Source organism: Helicoverpa armigera, chromosome 13 (genome assembly GCF_030705265.1).
Source record: "Helicoverpa armigera isolate CAAS_96S chromosome 13, ASM3070526v1, whole genome shotgun sequence".
Classification (NCBI taxonomy): Eukaryota; Metazoa; Arthropoda; class Insecta; order Lepidoptera; family Noctuidae; genus Helicoverpa; species Helicoverpa armigera.
Genome location: NC_087132.1, coordinates 10461794 through 10484603, shown reverse-complemented (window position 1 = coordinate 10484603; position 22810 = coordinate 10461794). Strand labels below are relative to the sequence as shown.

Genomic DNA, 22810 nt, shown 5'->3' with positions numbered 1-22810 from the left:
AAGAGGTTTTACAAAGATTAGCATGAAATGTGATTCATAAGGAAAGACCTATTATGATAACAAGAAGCAGGCAAAGTAATACTGCAACAAACATCTAACTTATTTGTGCTAACTTTTTACTTTGTCGTAGTTTTGTTGTTTATACGAGTTTCGTTCAAAAATATATTGATGCTAGCCTTAATAAAAAATTAAATATCTAAAGAACCAACGCCTTTACTCTTTATGCATAGGCATTTTATTTTCTAATGGGATTTTATTTTACAATAGCTAGGTGGGAATGGAAGTATAACCTTGAAAATATATAAAGAAATAAACGGATTAATCCTTATTCAAAGTTAACAAACCAGAAGTTTAAGAGTAAGGCATAACATAGAAATCATTAAGTAAAAGTGAAACTCCCACGAATTTGGTACAGCCATTATGGAGATTACTCGTAACAAATAGACAGACAAAATGATAGATAGATTAAATGATTGAAGTTTAGTCTATTTGTGTTTTCGGTACCGACTAATGAATGGGTTTTAATATTGGGGTTTTGTCTTGAGATTGATGCTTTTTGCATCATGATGATGCTTCATGCAAGATGACCTACATAGTAAAAGGCCCATGAACAATGCAATTTTTTTTTTGCATATGACAATTGAATTGATATGACAGATGACAACACTTGTCTTGTCACTGTTGCGAATGTCAAGTTTCTACGAAAACGAAATAAAGACCAAGTTGAATTTTAATTTTACTCATTATAAAAATTGATGACTAAGAAATTGAAAAGGAGCTATCATTGTTGAGTGTATCTGTTTTGCTTCTATATAAGTAACTACAAGATATAAGCTTTTGCGGGATAATTTATACATAACATAGGTTATATTGATTTACTTCGTCAAAACCTAAAAAATTATGACTGAGAGCCCCGATATGTCGGAGAAAGAGATTCTCAACGATTTTAATGAAAATTACGGTAAAGTCCGAAAACTGCTGGACGAGGACAGCAAAAATGACCCGGAAAACGAGCCTTACATGTCTAAATACAAAGCCAAAGGAATCCTTGTTAGTATGTGCGACAGTTTGAAGAAACTTCTCAGTGGTACCACTAGTTTGGATGACATAAAGCTCCATGCTATGTTAGGAACTGTATTACTGAATATTGGGGTCATTGACATGGAAACTGAAGAGCTAACATCAAGTGAAAGAGTTTTGACAGAAGCTGTGGACCTGCTTTCTACAAACTCCTCTAAACCAGAGATAATAATCACTCTTATTAATGTTTATAACAATTTAGGTATACTGTGGTCTAATCGCGATGCCCCTGATAAGGCTAAGACATATTTGTTGCATGCTAAAGAGTTGTATGAGAATTTTAAATGCACATTGCAGTTGCCGTTACCCATAGAGCAGATTGTAAGCCCTACAGGAGAAAGTCCTCTGGGAGATATGATGTTACTAGAGAAAGCACACACATTAACTCTTTACTACTTAGCTCAAGTATATGGTTCTTTGAAGGAGAATTTAAAATCAGCAATTTATTGTCATGTAACTTTACGCAGACAGTTACAGTACAATGATTATGAGCCCATAGATTGGGCATTGAATTCAGCAACATTGTCACAATTCTTTGCTGAGCAGAATGGATTTTTCCAGTCGAGGCACCATTTGGCAGCTGCTTCTACAATTCTTGAACAATATGAAGAGAAACTGGGGTCAGCTGAGAATAATGATGAAGTATTTCTGGCAAAGATAGAAACATTTAAGCACAGGTCAGCTGATGTGGCCCGGTGTTGGGCCAAATACTGTATCTTACTCATGACTTCATCTAAAGCTAGGCTTATGAGTGATACTGAGCATTTAACCGAGTCTATAACAGGTAAGAATAAAAGTACAACAGTTATTTCATTGTATTCAAGTCTGACTTTGTTATAAGTACTTATTAATCAACTCTATTTCTTATGTTTACAGATATGTCGAATCTCAAATTGGAAGATAATGAAAACATTTGTGGAGGAGACATTACCAAGTTAGTCTTCACAGATATAGATGTGTCAAAATATGAGAGCAAGATTGGGGACAAGTTTCTTCTGACCTACCAGGATGCCAGAGAAGTATTTCTGAACTGTCAAACTTGGCTGAATAAGGCTAAGGAGTACTATAAACTTGATACCCTAGCCTCAGATTACATAGAACTGGTACAAGACAGCTCCCAGTCATATAGTTACCTTGCTTTCTTTGAGGAAGACGACGAAAGGCGTGCAAAAATGCACAAAAGACGTATTGACATGCTAGAAGACTTATTAAAAGAAATCAACCCAGTATACTACCTTCAATACTGCAGGCAACTGTGGTATGAACTTGGCGAGGTCTACTCAGACATTCTAAACATCAAACTCGAAAAACTCAACAGATCAAACGAAAAACCGACTCCACACGCGTTGAAGAAAATCAACAGTCTTTGCGAAAAGAGTATCGAAAATTTCGATCACTTCATTGATTCTGTTAAGGACAAGAATGGCGTGATGCCGGCGAAATTGACTTTCGAATTAATACGGCCTGTGATTAGTGCTTACGCCTTCATTGGTAGATGTAGCATGAAGAAGGTTGCAGTTGATAAACTGACACAGTTAAGGAATGTGCAAAAGAGTTATGATAGCTATCAGGCTGTGGTCGACATTTGCTCTAACTGTGAAGATGCAGCGGCTATGATGCATGAGGAATTCTCCTTATGCCAAGAAATGGTTAAAATACTGCCTATTAAAATAAAGAGGCTTCAAATTGAGACAGCTGAATAGAAGATTTGCATACACTGTGGTTGTTCACACTATAATGTACAGCAATATATGTATGTTGGTATACTCAGAATGCTTTTAAGATGTTGCTTTTTAATTCAGCAAACTACCAGAGATGGTTATTTTAGTATGTGCAGGCACAGATGGTTAATTTGTAGATAGACTTTGTTTAATTTTGTGTTGTTTTGCCTGACTGCCAGGAAGGGTTGTTAAGTGATGAACTGCTTAGGGAAAGCGTGCAGGGACTGGCTTTTAATATACGAAAGTAAATAATGTTAATTACCTATTTCTTTTTTTTAACGACGTCAAAAGTCATCAAATGATGTGAGGGAGTGTCAGACTCTTACTGACTAAAAACCGTCGTGTACCGTCGTAAGCCTTTTATGTACCAGGGCCGCGGTAACTCTTTCCAACTTTCCCGCAGCCCCTTCAGGCCTTGGCTGCTGGGCACTGCTGGGTTATTACTTATGCCTGGAATGGTTTTCTCCAAACTTTATGGCAGCTCAAAACGTAGCGCCAGACGCTGCATTTTAGGTATCATGCACGTACTTTTACTGCTCTGAGGTCGCCGTTAAGTTTGCCGACACTTCCATTCATAAAATATGTATTTGCTAACAACTACCTATTGTGGTTGCTGAAACTATTTAGTTTGTAAAATTAATCGAAGGCTCAACATTAAAGCGTTAAATCTTCCCTTACTTAATTATGTTAATTCTTGTATTATTTCAATGAAATTAGGGCCCATTCTCAGGGTATTTGTAAATTATGGTATTTAATCTAAAAAAAAATGATTAATTAAATTTTTAGCACCTCATATAACGGTTTTTTCAGAAGTACCCGTGTTAAATCTAGGTTTAAATCATTGACTATTTTCAATGTGATAGTTTAGACGTGGTACCTATGAAATATTTAGTTTCATCTGTGGTTGTTTTAATACCCCCGTTCCTATTTGGGGAAAGCCTTGCTTTTGCTTATAATACCTACCATTGTAACAAACCTGGCATTTTGAACATAAGTAACTCATAATACTGGCTATTTCTGTTGTTGGAAATAAATGTTACAGATTTTTTTTATTAAAAAAGAAACAACACATAAATTTCATTTTTTTTATTATGAATATCTTATCCATAAATACATTAGTTATTTTAATCATTTTCCTATGTAGGGCTATTGCAGGCAGCCGATATATCCATGATTCAGTTTTTACAATATGTGAGAGGCGCACTGCGCAAAAATTGCATACCATAGACATAGAAGTTTGTAGAAGATAGATGGCGACACTGTTGCGATTTGTTTTATGATCCTTCTAGCCTCAGCTGCCTGTTAGATCCCCTATTTGCTAGTCAATTTGGTACATCATGAGAAGTCATATTCTTTAAAATCACAATGTGTTCAGTAGCAATCATAGTTAGTAATATTAATTAGTCTTATAATTAAATTAAGCTATCTAAACCCTGCCGATTGTCACAGCACATACTACTTGGAACGTTATTACAACATCTATTTTTTGGACATAAACAAATAACTTAACAGTCTGCCTAAAATCCACCTCGGTTGAATAATCTTTTAATCTAGGTAGGTACAGTAAATCATAGTTTGATAACCATGGTTTTATCATGGGGTTATCTATTGATCTGTTTATTAAGTTTTGTAATAGATAGAGCATTAGGTGGGTAAATATGAAGGTATGTCCCAGTATGTAACTTTTGTAGTTAAATTGTAAGTAACCTTTGAAGGAAATTGCCAAAACAATTGGTGAAGATTCATTCCTACTATTATTTATTTTAGGGACCACCTTATTGTTTAATTTTCATTTGCTGCATGCTTACAATCGTCTACTGCTACATATTTTTTAACTCTAAGATGCAGTTTCCTCAAAGTAATTTTGCACGATTGCATTTTGCAATGAAATCTTAGATTCATTGACTCTAGCTAGACCAAGGAGGAAAACTCAATGTAAGTTGTGACACAACATAGATATTATTCAGTACCTATCTAAGCGATTTCTAATGGCCAAGTGGAATAGCTGAGCGACAATTTTGTAATGTAAAAAATTTATTCGTAACGGTTTCCTAAGTAGGTAAGATCGTAGTATTATTTACTAGGCTTTCTATTACCTTTGTATTTAGACTGGGGAAGCTGTTTGCCTATATCCCATGTATGAAACTGCAAAAATAGGAAGCCGTTGATCTCCCCTTAAACTGGCATCAGAATCTTAGCTTAATCTCGGAATCTAAAGTCATAGTTTGGCATCAAAGTTTTTGGTCATAAAACCTGGATAAACTTAGATCTATTTTGAGAACGTCTAGGAAAACAGACCTAATCCTAAACCGAGGTTGGGTAATGTTAGAACTATTTGAAAGTGAGCCAAATTGCACTAATAGGTACCTACATTACATTCCTTAGTGCAACTTCTCCTTTTTACTCATACTAGCACTTAGAAGTCTCAGTATTTGGTTCACAACTATCCTTAGAACTAAAATCATAAATACGATAGCTAGTAAGATCACAGCTGCTACATCAATAAGGTTGTATTCTATGAAGGTGAGGTCCCGTGCGGCAGAATGCAACGGGTCTTGATCACCCCATCGAATGACCCTTTCGACCCAGTATACGGCTGTGTCTAAGGGATCTGCAATCCTGTCTTGCCACATTTTGGAAGCCCGTCTTGCGCTTACTCGCATTCTGAAAAGAAAGAGATGATTGTTTAATAATTTTTCTAAACATCCTTCTTATTATGGCCACCCATAGGCCATACATGGTAGAATATTGGACACCGAGACCCTTCTAGCTAGGGAGATAACCCCAAAAGGCTGCACTCGGGACAAACTTGCTGGCCTTCATTTCGGACATATCTAGCAAGGGAACTACAATCATTCCCTGGACACATTTAGAGCCTTGACCTAAGCCAACACTCACGGTGGAGGAGCTTCTGAGAATGAACTTTTTTTCCTAGAATTACCTACTTTTTGGAAGTCCCATCGAATCGTTAAGTTTCGGAATGATGGCGATTGTGAAACCGAAACCTCTCACGTAAAATGTCAGCAATGATTCAAGTCAGTTAACTGTTGGCTTTCAATGGCTTAAAATGCATGGATTAATAGTAGGAAGATAAATAGTAATGATGGAGGAGTGGCAGTTAGTATGAAAAGAGTAATAAATAAAACGTTGGAATGTGTGAATTTCAAAACATAGTAATAGTTAAGTATCTATCTAGAAATCAATTAACATTTAGACATGTATTACTTTTGTCATCATGTCTAGGTACTTAACATAAATCCTAAATGTTACATTTCCTTGAATGTTGTAAACCTTTTCATGTTTTGTTAACTAATTATAAATCTCAAACGTTATTGTTGAAACGTGTTACAAATATCTCGTAACACAAACGTTGATTGACAAGCCTGGAAAACAATAGTTTATTTATGTAAACTAAAGAGCACGGTGTTCACGCGTGAAACGGTGATAGACTAATTTTATGCATGAAGCCTAAAATTTTACGACATTATGTAGGTAGGTAGGTATGTATAGGAAACATTCTTGGCACATATACCCACTTCCTAAAAATATCTATAGATTATAGAAAAAAATTGGTAAAAAAACTGTTTTGTGTTTTTCTTGTACAATCATTTTTAGTTTTATGCAAATGTCGAGCTTTGAAAATAGTTTTAGGGATTTTTCCAAAACAAATAGGTATTTTTAGAGCGTTACCTATCTACATAAGTACCTAAGTTTTTTCAGAACGAAATTATAGTAACATTAGGTGTAAAAATTCGTGAAAAGCTATGAAAATTTAAAGGGTTTAACAGACAAGCATGTTCTAAATTAACCCTTGATGCAGAATAGACCTTCGCAGATAGTTGCCATTCTGTCTACAAATAACGCGGTGACCTGTTTCAAACTATCGATTTTCATTTTCTTCCACCTAAACGATTAGTGGTTTTCTAGGTAGTTTATACATATTATCTAATACAGGGTAGGCCTATCCTATGAAGCGCGTAGCGCACTCGGTACCGGGATCTCGTATTTATTTAAATAAAAATCATTAAGAACTTGTTTATTGGGTAGCTAGGTGATTTGGCTGGCGAAAAGTGCTGATTTATTGGCCTAATTTGAATAAACGTTTTTGAGTTTGACTGTGAATGGATATTTTACGCTTTGGAACACCTTGATATGATTTTTTTAAGATTTATTGGTAGGTAGATGATCTGATTTGGCGCCACGATATAATTTATATTAAGACTAGGTCTTAGTGTTCATGACATAATTCTCCTAATTGTATTACGCCACCTCTATATTTAGGTAGTCCTAAAATTACCCAATAGAACTTGTAAGGGTTTATTTTGGGTAACCCAGTTTTTTAGGTGTGAAGGTATGGTATGAGGATAGGAACTAAAATTTTGGCATACAGCCATTTCCTACAAAGTAATTTTGGCATGAATCCTAAACGTGAACTCGAAATGTTAACCTATTTTGTGATTTTCCTAAATGAGGCGATAAAATTATACTCCCTAAACAAAATGGCAAGTTATTCTAACCCAACTGTGCCCCGTAAAGGAGGGTAGGTACCTAGTGTTTCATAAATTAGTAGCTGTCGGACCTATAACATCTGATATATACCTACTAGTCTCAACTAGGTATTCCTTACGTTTGCACGTACAGACTGATATTATTGTTAAGAAGCTTTGCTTGTCCGAAGATGGCTACTATTGACTTCACAATAGTCACAAACTGCGGACGCCTGAGGAGTAGGTTCTTCAGAAATGCATAGTGATGGGTGGTGTAAATCCCGACACGAAATTCTACCGTGATGCATAACCACATAAAGATATCGTCCATAGAAATCTGATTATCTAGAACTTCTGTAATACGAGTCTAAAACCACCAGAACGTGACTGACTGCGCTGCAATTATAAGGAAATACTCTGGCTATTACGTTTTCTGGTATAGCTTTATGGCTTTATTCGTGAATCTTTAGATTTTCTAGAAATAACCTGTAGTTTATGGTTTTACCTTAATCATGTTTAAGGGATCTACGTTCTATAGATGTTATTAATAGTAATTTAATAGGTAGTGGAGGGATAAATTTTCATATTAATTTTTTTATCTCTACCAGCGTTTAAAATTTTTGCCGAAATACATCTCGGTTAACGTTCGTTTTACCTGAGGCGTCCCGAAGAAAGATAGTCGATTTCGTGTAGGTATAGGGTGCTACTTAACTTACCACCTTATCAAATATCTAAATAGAATATTTAAGAATATGTGTTTTGTAAATAGAAGCGACATGGTAAATAGACCCCTAATAGCGAGCACGATCTCAATAAATAATAAATTTTCCAACACCTGGAAAATGTAAATGAAGTGTGATTTCCATACTAACTTGACATATTGCGGGATTAAACAAACTAATCAATTTTCCTATTTGCTTTGTTAGGGTTCACACAAGTCTTATGGAAAATATTGGAAAACTTCTGCAAGAGTTGTTACCTAACCTACCCATTATGGTTTTCTTATTTTATTTCGGCAAACATAAAGTTCACTAACGAACGAAAATTTTAAAAAGGTTTAATGTTAATTTTTACTTATTAAGTCCAGACTTTTGTAAGTTTAGATGAAGCTTTCAATCATCCGATGACTTGCACGGATGTGAAACTTATGCACTATAATATTTCCTGCGGCTGATCTCTTCATATGAGAACAGTCGCCGTGGTCGAAATCGGCCCTGGACGCGATTACCTATTTTAAACTTTTTTTTCCCTAACATTCATTGTTATGAATGACAACCCTCAATTGTAAAGAGATGTCATAATTTGCAATGCGTATGTACCTAGTAAATGGTATAATTATGTCTTTTATTTAAATTAGGCCTATTTGTTTATGCATAACACCCAGTCTTGTCGGAAGTAAGATGGCGTTTCGTCTTTGATTGCCCATACACGACATTATGGCGTTAAAATGGGTTTATTATACAATGCATCTATCTGTATTAATGTGTTAATACATATAATGGAGTTATCTACTACTTATAACAATAAATCAATGTCTGTATCGAGATCAAGAACCGGTATCTCGTTATAATATTATCAGATCGAAGAGCAAAGTTCTGAAATGCATTTCAGCTGATTATCAGATACCTAATATTCGTAGGTATCAGCGTCTAATATGCCTATTAATACGATGTGTATGAAAAGTTTTTTTCAGGACAGGCAGGGATCTAACCTTCGTCACGCCTTTTGGTTAAGTTAAACCATCACCCATCGTGCCTATTATTAAAAGAAAAAAAGCTCAGTTAGTTTGTGTATTGTTACTCTGTAAGACCTTTTACTGTAAGAAATGTAGGATATAGAGTCAGGTAAAAATACAAGACTAGACGAAAAGCGTCGACGAATTATTAATTGTGTGGCTTTTCAGGGACTTTTGAGTAGGATTTAAATCTATGATTATATCTTATCTGAGGCAGTTTAATATACTCACTCTGCACTCAGCACGCTTTGCAGTCCTTCAAGTAGACTCTTCTCCGTCATGTCGGCATACGATATGGCCTTCCCAAGACCAATGGAGGTGGCTGCCGCTCCGTTCAGGGGCTGGTCTCCGTAGAACGGCACGATCAGCATCGGTTTACCGGCAGAAATCGCTTCTGTCATGCCCAGAAGACCACCGTGGGCGATGAAGGCGATTACTTTCGGGTGTTCTGTGGAAATTTAAGAAGATTTTCTTATTGAATGTTACGGAATAGTAGTACCTATATGGAAAAGGTATTAAGTTAATGCGTGATTTTTCAGTTATAGGAAGTAGGTACTCCCCTGAATCACTATAATTTAATAATATGCACCAAGACTAGCCAGACCCAGTCTAGACCTTTATATTTTTTAGTATTTGGTGATTGTTCGAAATAGTTAATCTGTGACATATTTTTTATAGTTCGCAAGAAGTTGGAGTGTAAGTACCTAAGTTACCTATGACCGGGGGTGACAGTAGGATATGTACGGGGGGCAAAGACTATAAAACCACTTGACTGCGCATACAGTGCCCCGACGCTCGCCAAAAGTTAGTGATTTTGCGCGTACTATAAGGCTACGATCAGTACGATCCTTTAGTAGCGACCTTGAACTGACCAATAGTAGCCGCGGATTATCCCGCTTCCCCCCGCCCGCAGTGGTGAGTCGTGTTCTTAGAAGAAATTGGCGAGTGCGCTCTCTAGTGGTTATTTACTTTATGACGGGGGGTGACATGTATAAATGCCAGAAAGTAAACTACGCGTTACAAAAGTAAGATCTAGAAAGATAGAATCAAATGCAAATACTTAAGAGCGCTATTACAAAATCGAATCGCTCAGGTTTAGGTAAATTAGACGATAGCCGGCAGCACTTGCGCGCGTGTGCGTCTAGTGAAATACGCAATGCACACCTGCGGACCGCTACGCGGCACAAACAAACTTGAGACTTTGCCACTTTTTTTCCGAAATAGTTTATTGGTTTTATAGTTTATGAAATATTATTTGTACTGGTGAATTTTATAACCTAGAATAGCTCGATTGAGTTACAATAAACAAATAATCGTTTACAATTTTTAAATTATTTAATCGACAACCAAACTTTTCACCATGTTTATCAATTAGGTATAAGTAATTGATTTATAAAAAAACTAAAATCTATAATTCGTCTTCCATGTATTGTATCTTCATTTTCCTGCAACAATAAAAACTAGGAATGTAAATAGTTTATTAAAACAAATATGTCTGTCGCCAGTGACAAAAAATACTTCTCATATTATTTGTACTTGTATCCGATTGAGTCTGATAATCTGAATTAAATATGTTTTCATTATCCTGCAAGAATCAAAGATATCCAATAATATTATTATGCAACAGCGAAACTAACGACGATGACATTTACGTACATATTTCTATATAACCAACATCAAAAAAAGAGAACCCAATCTATAACATTTTCGCATTAGAATATCATGGGCTAATACTTATGTATATTACATTTGAATCAGATCATTATAACTAATAAATAAATTAAAAACTCACTAGTATCAAAACGTGTTAGATGCGCAGGTTGCGCTATATTTTTCGAACTCCGGCGAGTTTACGCGGTGCAACGGCGAGCGATACGTCCCTCCTCGGTAAGCGCCTGGCGCTGACTAAAGTTGAACACCGCGCGTCACAAGATTTATATTGATTCTTTGCATTGCAAACAAAAATTATTTTAAAATATTGTTTTACTTTTAAATAGGCCATTTTTTTTTTCAAGCTTTATAACAATACCACCTTAATTATTAAATATTTTTTATTTGAATTTGGATTATACTTTCATAGATAAAAAATATAGTTTTGTACGGAAAATTGTCAGTAACTCTCAGTTTTATAGAATTATTTTTGGTGTATTACTGTATGAATTGTAATAAATTGGTGTAAGCAAGCACAAGTACAAGATATAGTTGTATCTTGAACATTTTTATAAATGGTTAAATTGCTATATCCTCGGAGTACTGAAGCATCAAAAGATCCCCAAAAGCAACATTTTATGAAACATCCTTTGCAGAGACAAAGATTTTACTGATGTACGTGGACAAATTAAAATATTTTTTGAAAACAGCCCCAACATAAATGATCAAACTTTCTTAATCTTATTTTTGTTTTTTTTTTGTGACTATATCCAAAGCATAATGACGCATCAAAACTCGTATAAAACTCGAAAATTTGTGATAGCCCTCTTAAAGATTTTAATCTGTTTCGTAATTATAGGAAGGTAATATGCTCGTATCGTAAGCTAAACATTAGATACTTATACCTACCTACTTACTAGGTACCACATTCTTATCTGATTGTTAATAAGGTATTAATTGTAATTAAGCGTAAATAAAAAAAGATTGGTCTTTGTAGATTATTTTTAATAAGCTTTATATCTCAATATCTATCCTAAGGATAGATACCTAGGTATCATTGAATTTGGATTATACTAGCAGTCTGTATTTTCCCTATTACCCATGTTTATTTATAATTACGAGGGAATATACTTAAATCTAATAATGGTAATTTTAATATTATCTGACCACAATCAGGCGTGATACTAATACATATGTAATTCTAATTCCACATCACTCATCTTTATTGCTTCCTTCTAAGAATGATTATTTTTATGGAAAGAAGCCTAGATGACTACATAAAACGAAGTGTTGATGAAGAAAAGTTACTTGAACATAAGTTACCTGAAATTACATTTCATTAGGGAATTAACCATGACTATTAGATATGTGTTATCCAAAACAAAAATAGAGAATGGTAACAGTAGTTGCTTGTAATAGTTGTAATAGATTCTCCCTTCTTTCTGTTGGTAATTTAATACATTCGAATCAATTGGGGATAAGTACAGCTTAGCTGAAGTAGTATGCTATTTAGTATCTTCTATTTATCTTGGTTTCAGTTGCCAAGTAAAAGAACCTAAATATTTAAACAAAATGACTTCTATCGTCACAATAATGCAAATGAGCTAAGGACTCGAGGGCTAACCTGCTATGAAATATGGCTCGTAGCCTATAAAGTTAATTAATATCCTAGAAATGACCTTACAATTTTATAGTTTTCTTAATAAATGCGTTAACATTTCCTTAGCATATGATCTGCCTGCATGACATTGCGTATTGTCAACCAATGTTAGTATTAATAGGCAATTGTTGGAAGTATGTTAAATGTAAATAAATGAAGACGATGCGTGCACACACAATAGCAGCAGTCACTAACAAGTGTAAAACATGTAGGTATGTATTTATTTGTAACAGTTTCCAAGATCAATTTGTTGTCTGTCTATCAATTAATGTATCTGTGGCTAACGGCATGAATAGTCAGACCAAAGGCGAGATAGCGCAGCGTGCAACACAAATGTGTATTCTAGTCTACTTGCTCCAACAAATGTTTTCGAACCTTTATAATTTCCACGAAAATGCAACCTTTGTGCGTGAAATGCTAGCAGTGGACTCTCGCCGAAACGTAGGTACACATTTTTGCTGACCTTACTCAACATGTTTTAGGTTGGCATGGGTCTCGTATCTTTGAGAACAGAGAGGAATGGCCAAAAATAGACCAAACTAATACCTACGTCTACGTCTATTGTCTTTGGTTCTTAAAGATTTCATAACAAGTTTCCAAGAAAATAGTAGTAAAATACTCACGAAGCAACTCATACTGCGGTATCCACTTGACCTTCAGGATGTTGCCAGAAAGTGTTCCTTCCTCATCACTGTCTTCATACTTCCATATTACCCTCTGCTTTAACTTCGAAAGGGCGTTTACTATGATATCCTCCTTATACTTGGGTATCGAAGCAGTTTTGATAAGTGAGCCCCAACTGAACAACACAACCCCGTGTTCAGATTCGTTCAGGAATCGCTCGATGTACTGAAACAAAAGAGGTTTTATTTTATTGATGGGATTTTGAAAATAGAACGGCGATCTTTTTTTTTTAAAGATGCATTTCAAGACATAAATGACAGATAAAGGTGCTCAAAAGGAGGCCATGAGTAAGTGAACCTACTGTTTTAAATATTTTATTGAGATCTGTCTGATGAATCGGCGCATTGCCTCAATTGGTAAACGCATGGTCAATACAATTGACCTGTAGTTTCATAATACAAACAAACGATCTACTGATTAATTAAATGGACATCGATTGTTCCCATAAAGTTTCAATAATCATTACATGCCATGAACAAGTAGGTCACACAATAGCACAGACTACAGATAGAACCTAGTAGAACATAAGAGAAGTTTTTTAGCGATTCACAAACCATGCAAACTAAAGAATCTTCTATTCTACATCATTCATTTAAACTGCCTAAGTAGACTTCCTCTTGAAGATAAAAAATTGCGCAGCCCCCAAATCGTCCACCTTTCGCATTCCTGTGTGTTTTTGCTGGGAAGATGTGGCGCAAAAAACTTCCCTGTCAGCACATCTCTGACTGTTAAGAATACCGATGTATAAAAAAATACAATCCAATGCCAGATAAATTACAATTCGTTCTGGTATAATAGATAACCTTATTCTATGCTCCGAGGCTACAATAATTTTATCCAGGTGTGTTCCCTCAGGATGCGGGAAACAGGTCATTTATCTCTAATGATACTTCTGTCATTATTCATTATTATGATTATGATAATCATATGACAAAGCTAAGAGTTTATCTTGAGCTTAGATATTAATTTCGTCGCAAACCCCATATCTTTATCATATTACCTTATATCTCCATATTGATTTATTAGTAATCATCGAAGGCTGATTAAAAATTGTACCTTTATGTAGGTCATGGGTGACAGTTGTCCAGGTATAAAAATAATAGCCGTGGGTGACAATATTGTCTCTGGATAAAAATAATATAGCCGTGGGTGACAACTGTCTCTGAAGTCGGAATAAAAATAGGTAGCCAACTATTGACGTAAATAAATGGAGCATGGTTGTAATAATATTGTCTGTTAGGCTACACGTTGGTGTAAAATAGTTGTGTAATAATAATATGTTGTATGTGTATTTAGGTGTTATTGTCAAGGCCAAAAGCTATACAGTAAAATAGGTAACTGAAATGTTTTGCATTCGCATTCTCAGTACAGAAAACTGTTATACCTAGTACCTAACACTACACCTATTAAAAGTATTTACTAATAACTTAATATTTAACAATATTTGTGGTGTACGTAATACTTGTAGGTTTAATATGTATTAACTATTCTTTGATTTTCCTTGTGTATTTCCTGAATTTGATTTACATCAATCAAAACTTCTTCAACTTGTTTGACTCAGCAAAAATTCCAAGGGAAGGAAATCCAATATTACATGTCCATTATATCTATCTATTTTAAAATGACGTAAACGTCACATAATAGTTTTCCTGATTTTTAAATCATCATGGGTCATCTCTTCGTCACAACTTTGTCCGACTTAATTTAATACTAGATGAGTAACGGGACTCATTTCAAAGCAGTCCGTAGATTAACCTGCGCCGTTTTAAACTTTTTATTGCAAACTACTTACATAGACCGACTCTGGCCCGTAAACTAGTTTCGCAGTAAATACGTCTTGAAATCAGAAAGTTACTAGATAGTTTGATTGAGTAGATAGGCTGGTACTTTCTTGTTATTTTGTTTTCTCCGCGCTATCTTAGAAAGTGAAACTAAATTGAAAACTAACCGATTACCTGCCCATGTCATAACGTTTTTGCTACTACGAGGTCCGAGAGCAGAGTATTAACATACTAAACCATAGGTAGGTACTTCTGAGATGGTTTTAAACCTTGGAACTAAGTTTTACTCCAGAATTAAAAAATAAGCCGACATTCCTAAAACGAAGAAAATATTCCAACCAAACGATTATCACTTTCGTAATAAATATTTAAATAGGCATTAATTTTAAAGTCTTGACTTTTTGAAGTCACAATCACATTTAGCGGCATTGATAAGGGGTGACCAGTGACCTCAAATGATTACATTTAGTTCGATGCTCCCCAATACCTAAATCTAACTTTATGAAGTCACATTATTTATTGTTCTTAGTATCGAAAGAAATCAATAACGCCGTGTAAAAATATTTCTGCTTGTCTTCCCATTTTTAATATCCTGGAATTATCGAGTTATCCAACCGGTTTAAATTGCGCTCCCCCTGATTGCCGTCTAACGGTGTATCATGCTAACACGGAAATGCAACACCAATCATTATAAATAAGAGATGGCTGTGCAACGCATACATACGGTATCATTTTACTCGTGTTTACAAACACTGCAAGTCACTGCAATTGTGGCTATCATGTCCAATGACTGCAACTGCTATTAAGGCCAACGATAAATGTAGGTGACCATTTTGTGCCAACAATTTGTCCACGAGTCCTTTGCGTATTCGAAAATGATTCACGATTGTCAAATTATACTAATATGCATGTGAAAGGCGTCAAAACGGATACCTTCATTGCCAAAGTTAAACGACAAGAACAATGCACAAATGATATAGACATATCATCGGTAACTTATGTGGCCTTTCCTCCACGTCCAAAGTTGGACGGTTGGAACCAATGTTTGGAGCCAGCGTAAAGATGATACATAATGCTTTGAAAGATATTATCCGTCATTCAATTGTTTAACATGAATATGTCCGCTGGATGACACAGTTTTGAGTTAATACCTAATGCCAATGATCAGGGGCTTTTGACTTTTACTGATATTTTATTCTACATCTTTGGTTAAAAAAAATCATAATTACTTATTTTGAAAGACTTAACAGGAAACCCATTCGATAGCAGATTCCAATTTTTATTTTAAAAACTTTAAAAACCACGCTTTTATGACCAGAAAACCACAATAATTCAAAACAAGGGAATCTTGGCGCCATTCTGCAATTCCATAGACTACTGCAATTTTCCCCGATCGTAATTTAAGTTCTGTGGCATTGTGGTAGGAATAAATTACGTCTGTTCTTGAATTTTTATATAGAGATTTGGCAACATTTTAGAATACCTACTTTTTGTAGTTTTGATAACCCTCCTGTTCGCGACAGACGCATCCGTGCGCCGCGAGTGCAAAATCATAATGCCTGAGTGTTCGTTTTTTGAATGGCATCTCGCAGTTCAGCCTAGGAGGCTGTTTACTGCTTAACCGGTCGAATCCCTGTGGATGCCTAGAGTTTAAGGCCTCCAGCCAGGGGCAAAAAAAGCTTACAAACTAAGCGACTGCGCTAAGGGCACCCCCTGTGGGGTACGAGCCTCGGCTTAGGGCGTCGCTGACTAACAGCAAAGGGACAGGCTGGATCATGTTTAAGGGGCGTTTTAACTTTAACGCTCAGCTACGCGGGCTGGCTAAGCAAGGGTCGGGGGGGGAGTTTGACTTTCTACGCGTACGCGTACCTCGGCGGCGAGGTTTCGGAAGTTTTCGGATGTGTCTATGTTTCCTGAGAGTGCTAGTGTCCCTACGGCTCTCTTGGAGCACTGTGATGGGGTCGTCAGGAAGGGTCAGGGTGTGTCTTGGCCGGCGGAGTTTACTCATCCGCGAAGGTTCGTATTGGACGGCCGATACGATCAGTGGGTTGCGGTGCTTGACTGCACCGTCGAAGTGACGCTTGGTAAGGCGTTTAAGAAATTGCGCCACGGTAGGCACTTTAAGATCGACGTGTAACATTTCGTTACGAACGTAGAAGGGCGCACCGGTTATTCTACGGAAATACTTGTTCTGCAGGGTCTGCATTCTGTGGATGAAGCGGGGTTTTGCGTGGGCAAAGATGGCCCCCGCATACGTCATGATGGGACGGATCACACCTGTGTAGAGGCGCAGTTTAGCTTTAAGAGCTAACTTACTTGACGCATTGGTCAGGAAGTAGAGGCGGCTCATAGCGAAGGCGGCTCTGCCGCGGGCCGCTTTGATGTGTGGAGCGAACGTGAGATGTTTATCTAGGATTACTCCTAGATACTTGGCTTGCTCTTTCCAAGGAATGGGCTTGCCGTTCATGGTGACAGGGGGGGGAGTGCCAGGCTTGTGGCGTGGTCTACTGAACAGCACCGCCTGGCTTTGTCCGGGTTCACTTCGATTCTCCACTTCCAGAACCAGTCAGCCAAGTTATTGACTGCCTCCTGGAGGGTTCGGGCGATGGTTTTAATGTCACGGCCTGTATAGTATATGGCCGTGTCATCAGCGAAGAGTGCGAGTTTCACTTTTTGGGACTTGGGAATATCGCTCGTGTACAGCGAGAAGGCGAGTGGGGAGATGACAGAGCCCTGAGGGACTCCCGCTGTGATCGGGTGTGGGTCAGATAGTGACTTGCCGATGCGGTAACGAAAGGTGCGGTTCGACAGAAAGTCTCGCAGGATGAGTACGAGACGATCCGGCACTCCTAGTTGGTATAGCTTATATATTAAGCCATTGTGCCAGACCTTGTCGAAGGCTTTCGCTATGTCAAAGAAGAGCACCCCCGTTGGGAGTTTACGTTGGAACCCAACGCTTACGTCCTCAACGATACGGTGCACTTGGTGGACACACGAGTGTTGGTTTCTAAATCCAAACTGCTCGTTAGGAATAAGGCTCTTTCTCTCGACATAATCTTTGAGACGTTTATGAATAAGTCTCTCATAGATTTTGCCGAGAGAGGTGAGGAGGCTGATCGGTCTGTAGCTCGAAGGCTCCGATTTAGGTTTGCCTGGTTTGGGTATGCCGATGACTGTGGCTTCTTTCCAGGCTTGGGGAAAGATGTTATTGTTCAGGGCGCCATTGAAGATGGCTACCAATAGAACAATCATTTGGGCGGGGAGGAGTTTGATGACTTTGTTCGTGATTCCGTCCCTGCCGGGAGCTTTCCTCGGCTGAAGGTTTTTGATGATGTCCTCTACCTCGTCTACAGTGACGGGGGGTAGGGGGTCATCTGGGTCATCAATGGGTGGGAGGGCTGCTCTACGTTCGACCTCTGCGTTCACCTTTTCGAGGTGGCGCTGGTCGAAGGGTTGTGAGCTGGGAGAGCATTGGGACTCTAGGCTGTTGGCTAGGCATTCCGCTTTCTCATCGTCTTCGAAGGCGATGCTTTTGTCGGGTCTGGTGATGGGAGGAATGTTATAGTCCTCGACGGAACGTAACTTCCTTTGGAGTTGCCAAAAGGCGAGGTGATTAGGCTCAAGTTCGCTCAACGTCTTGTCCCAGCGGCTCGAACGTAACTCCGCAATGCGTGTCTTTACAGCACGCTGCAATCTACGCATGTGGGTTTTGTTCTCCTCGCAGGGAAAGGCGCTGTAGGCACGTGTGGCTGCATTCTTCTCGGTTAACAATTCACGTACGTCGGCGGGCAGTTTCCATCGTTGATCACTCAACTCTGGGACTTCCCGTGAGCAATCCTCAATTATGGATTGCACGTGCTCTGTTAGCGAGTCGATTGCGACCGTCGTGTCCGCGACTGAGCTAATATTATCGGGGATTTTATCAAGGTGGGGTGACGTGGTAGATTCCAGCTTTTCGCTTACTTTCTTCCAGTCAGTTACCACCCTGGTAGGAGTTGGAGCGTCCGGGTCTAGGCCCGTTCGAGACTCTAGGTGTACTAATACTGGCCTGTGGTCTGAAGTAAGCTCGTGGATGGTTTCGATTTGCTTCAGCCTGAGGTTAATGTTCTTGAGTAGAGCTATGTCAAGAACGTCAGGTTGATGCGTCGTTAGATGCGGGAAGTGAGTGTGCTCCATTGGGGCTATCGGATCGAAGTGGAGTATACCGCTATGGTTGAAAATGACTTTACCTCTGGGGTTTGATAGTCTGCTGTTCCAGGCAGGGTGTTTGGCGTTGAGGTCTCCTGCTATGATAACAGAGTTGCTCAGGCCGAAGAGAGTGGTGAGGTCCTTTATGAGAAGGGAGTGATTTTCCGTTTCCCCCATTTTCTTAGGAGCCATGTACGCAGAGACAATTGTCACTGGCGGGTGGTTCGTCATGCCTAGCCGGCATAGAGATACTTCTAGAGTTGATTCTAGGACTGGTGGGTCTAATCGAATGCAGTGCAGAGAATTCTTGTAGTAGACAAGAGTGCCTCCGCCTGGGCCGCGCGACCGGTCATTGCGCACTAGACTGTAGTTAGCAATTCTGGGGTCGCGGTTATGAGGTTTGAGAAATGTTTCCTGGATAAGGAAGACGTCAATTTGGTGATCGCAAAGGAAGTTTGCGATCTCCTCCTTCTTGTCATTCATGCTATTTGCATTGAAGTAGGCCAATTTTAGGGAACGCGGTTTGAAGCACGACCTTGTATGGAACCTATCCATACTAGTCGTAATTAAGTGCCCCTAGGGCCCGTTCTATGTCTGGGTATCGACCCAGAATTTCAAGGAGTTTTTGGGCATTGTTGCCCGCGGCCTTGACTTCCGCCGCCATGCGATCGGCGGCGGGGGTGAAAAACGCTCTGTAGGCGTTGAAAATAACATCTATTGCCCGTTCCCCGTTGGGGGGGGCAGGGGAATTGCGCACTGGGCCTGGGGCTTGTGCAATGGGGGTCGGGGCGGGGGTGGTTCTCCGCTCGACCAAGGTTGGAGTTGTTACTGCAACTGGGGGAGGGACAGCGGTGTCCATTAACCCCGGGATGGATGGGGTTGCAGTGGGGCGTAGGGAGGGGAAGGCTCCCTGGTGGTTGAGAGCGTTCCATGGAGACGGTCTCTGCGGGCTGAGTCTGGCGGGGGTTGGGAGGTCTTCACAGAAGGACTCTCCCTCTGTTGCCGTGCGCTGTGGCGTTTGGCGAGCCTCCTTTGGGCTAACTTGGGGCTTTCGGACAGCCCTGTAATTGGCGGGTGACCCGCTTGGCCGCAAAGCACGCAGCTTGGAGGCTCCGTGCATTGCGTGACATCCTTGGGGCGGGGGCAGTCCGCCGTGGAATGGGCCCCTAGGCACTTAACGCACCTGTGAGGGGCGAAACAATTGCCTTGGCTGTGACCATACAGCTGGCATCTATGACATTGTCCTACTATTGAGGACTTATATGGTTTTCGACCTTGATGCCCGTGAGCGAGCAGATCGACTTTAACTTAAATATGGGGTGTGGGCCGGTGGTCTGCTCACAAATGACCAGTACCATGTCGTACTGGTCACCCCCGCGCGCCTTGTGTAGGCGGTGCACTTTTAAGGCCGGGATGTTTTGGGCCTGAAGGTCTTGGAGAACCTCCTCGGTGGAGATCTCCCTAGGGACGCGCCTAATGACTACCCTTACCGGGATATCTTCCGGCAGGGAGTATGTGGAAGGCGATTTGCCTTCCACGAAGTTCGCGAGATAGATCGCGGAAATCGGTAGTGGATGGGACCTGGACTCTGATCCCTTGGGCCGTGGATCTGGCCGATGTGTAGTTGATTCTGCGCTCCGCGCAGAATTTGGACACTTCGGTCCATTTCGATTTGTCCTGTATGTACAGGGGGGGGGGGGCTTTCAGCTTCCTAGCTGATGACGTAGGCGTGGCCGGTGAGAGGGCCATGGGGCTGTCCGGTCGGCTGCTCGGACCAGCTATAGCCGACGGTTGGATTGGGCGGGCCGCACGAGGGGCCATCGGCGACGAAGGGGGAGAGGGGGAGGCCGGTGAGTCAGCCATTGGACTGGCCGGAGAGTCAGCCATAGGGCTGATCGGCCTAGATGGACGGGGGGAAGGCGGTCTGTAAACCGCTTGAAGTGGCTGAGGGGGGGGAGGGGGAGAGGGGGGAGAGGCCTTAGGGGCTTTTGACCCCTTTGACCTCTTTCCCTTCCTCCTCTTGCCCCTCTCTACTAGTTGAAACTCGTCCTCGGAGGACGAGTTTCCACTCGTGGTGAGTGGGGATCTTGAGCGTGAGCCGGAGCGGGAGCGGGCGCCCGCGTCGGAGAGAGCGTTGGCGCACTCAACTGCCTCCTGAAGGGAGGCTAGTTTTGCGCCATAACGCCTTTGGAGGTCGGCGTCCTTCGCCACGACCTCCAGAATGTAGTTAATTATGACGTCTTGCGTCATAATTAACTATTTGATATACAGGATGGGGTGGGGGGGTTGGGGTAGCTAACCTACCTATGCCCCGAGGAGACACGTTAAACGTGAGCTCCTCGAGCGGACACTTCCCCAAAGGCGCCCTCCCTCGTGTTTTTCCTAGCGCTGCGCTAGCGAGAAGAAAAACACAAACAAACTCGCTAGCTGAGCTGACAAGTGTCCGGCCTGAAGGGCCACTAACCTAACTCCCCAGGTGGGATCTCCTGGGGATGTGTACCCTCCCTGACGGGTGTGGTCAGGGAGGTGAGTACCTACTGTGAGCCCTAAGCTTGTAAGCCCGCTGGTAATCTTAATGCCCAGTGGGTCCCTATGGGTCTTGCGACCGAACCGGGCCGTTGGGGTAGAGACACCCAACCGTCCCGGGTGCGGCTGTGGACAAACGGGGGTTAAAGAGCACTGCTGGCGACTAGGGGGCCCCCCAAGGCCGCTTCGCAGGTCCTTCCACCTGACTGCCTAGCCCTGAAGGGGTTCGGCGGGTGCGGTGGGTCTGCACCCTCCCGGGGTCGTTGACACCGTTAGGTTTCCACCCGGGAACCACGAAACTGTGGATTTACCCTGAAGGGGCTACTCTAATTAGACGTTGTCCGTATAAGAAACACTTAGTATCAGTTGCCTTGAAAAAGGCAACTTCAACTAATAAATCCTTCGCTAGACTACGACGTAGCACTACGGTGTAGCGCTACGTGCAGTTCGTAGCAGGGGGCGGGGCGTCGCACGTAGCTAGCAGCTACGGCGAGGTCGGCGCACGCAGAGACGCGGCGCGAGCGGGCGGTGTGCGGGGTGCGGGGCGCGGAGGCAGCAGCGTGGACTCGGAGAGCGTGCGTCGCTGTCGGCGGCCGGGAGCGGGTGTTGAGTGTTCGTGTATGCGCGTAACTATTTATACTCTAACAATTTTGTGATGAGGGTAATGAGCAAAAAGTGCCGTGAGCCGCGCCAAGGTATGTTTTTCACGTGCACCCTCCTTCTAAATTGTTATAGAATTCTGTTCAGATTTTGATAGTGCTTTAATTTGTAAATTATAGTGTTTTTTGATACCAAATTGTAATAGTTTTGTAGCGGTAACCTTAACCTACCTAATTATGTATAATTAACCTAATAGTTCTGCCGTTTAAGGCCTGATTTACCCATGTAAACATTTCTTGATAGCAAAAATCCTAGACTTTCATTAGTGAAATAGTGTTTAACTGAAAGCCTAGGTCCCATTGTATAGAAAATAACTTAATTTATAGAAATATTGTTAATAGTTTAAGTTATAGAACAATAAATAATGTTTGTGTTTTGACTTTCATTTCACATGCAAATAAACAATACTAGGGCTTAGGTCACATTGTTAGGATTACTATCGCCAGATAGCCCATGAAATGCCCTAACACACACTACCTTTCGTATTGAGATAACCCCCATAGTTTGTTTTTTATCTCAAGATAGTCTCCACCTAAGGGCCGATTTCACATAGTTTTTTATAGTTATTCGGATATAGTATTTCAGCCCTTAAGGTATGCAGGGTGTGTGTGGTATAGTTCAGTAGCGCACGTCATGGG

At 40.3% G+C, this 22810-nt stretch overlaps 2 protein-coding genes across 3 annotated transcripts in view; one reads left to right on the top strand and one right to left on the bottom strand.

The window, feature by feature from the left end:
* The first annotated feature begins 664 nt into the window (after positions 1–664).
* Positions 665–3876, top strand: LOC110373341 (KIF-binding protein). Its single transcript, XM_021330602.3, has 2 exons — positions 665–1864; positions 1957–3876. Exons 1-2 carry the CDS (start codon positions 901–903, stop codon positions 2781–2783), a joined length of 1791 nt encoding a protein of 596 aa, XP_021186277.3. The 5' UTR covers positions 665–900; the 3' UTR covers positions 2784–3876.
* Positions 3873–22810, bottom strand: part of LOC110373343 (UDP-glycosyltransferase UGT5) — a 37120-nt gene continuing 18182 nt past the window's right edge. For both annotated transcript variants that reach the window (XM_021330605.3, XM_021330604.3), the window contains exons 2-4: positions 12957–13182; positions 9255–9471; positions 3873–5465 (exon numbers count right to left, since the gene is read on the bottom strand). In XM_021330605.3, the coding sequence (XP_021186280.3) occupies positions 5183–5465; positions 9255–9471; positions 12957–13182 (726 nt within the window). In that variant the 3' untranslated portion in view covers positions 3873–5182. The remainder of the gene's footprint in view (positions 5466–9254; positions 9472–12956; positions 13183–22810) is intronic.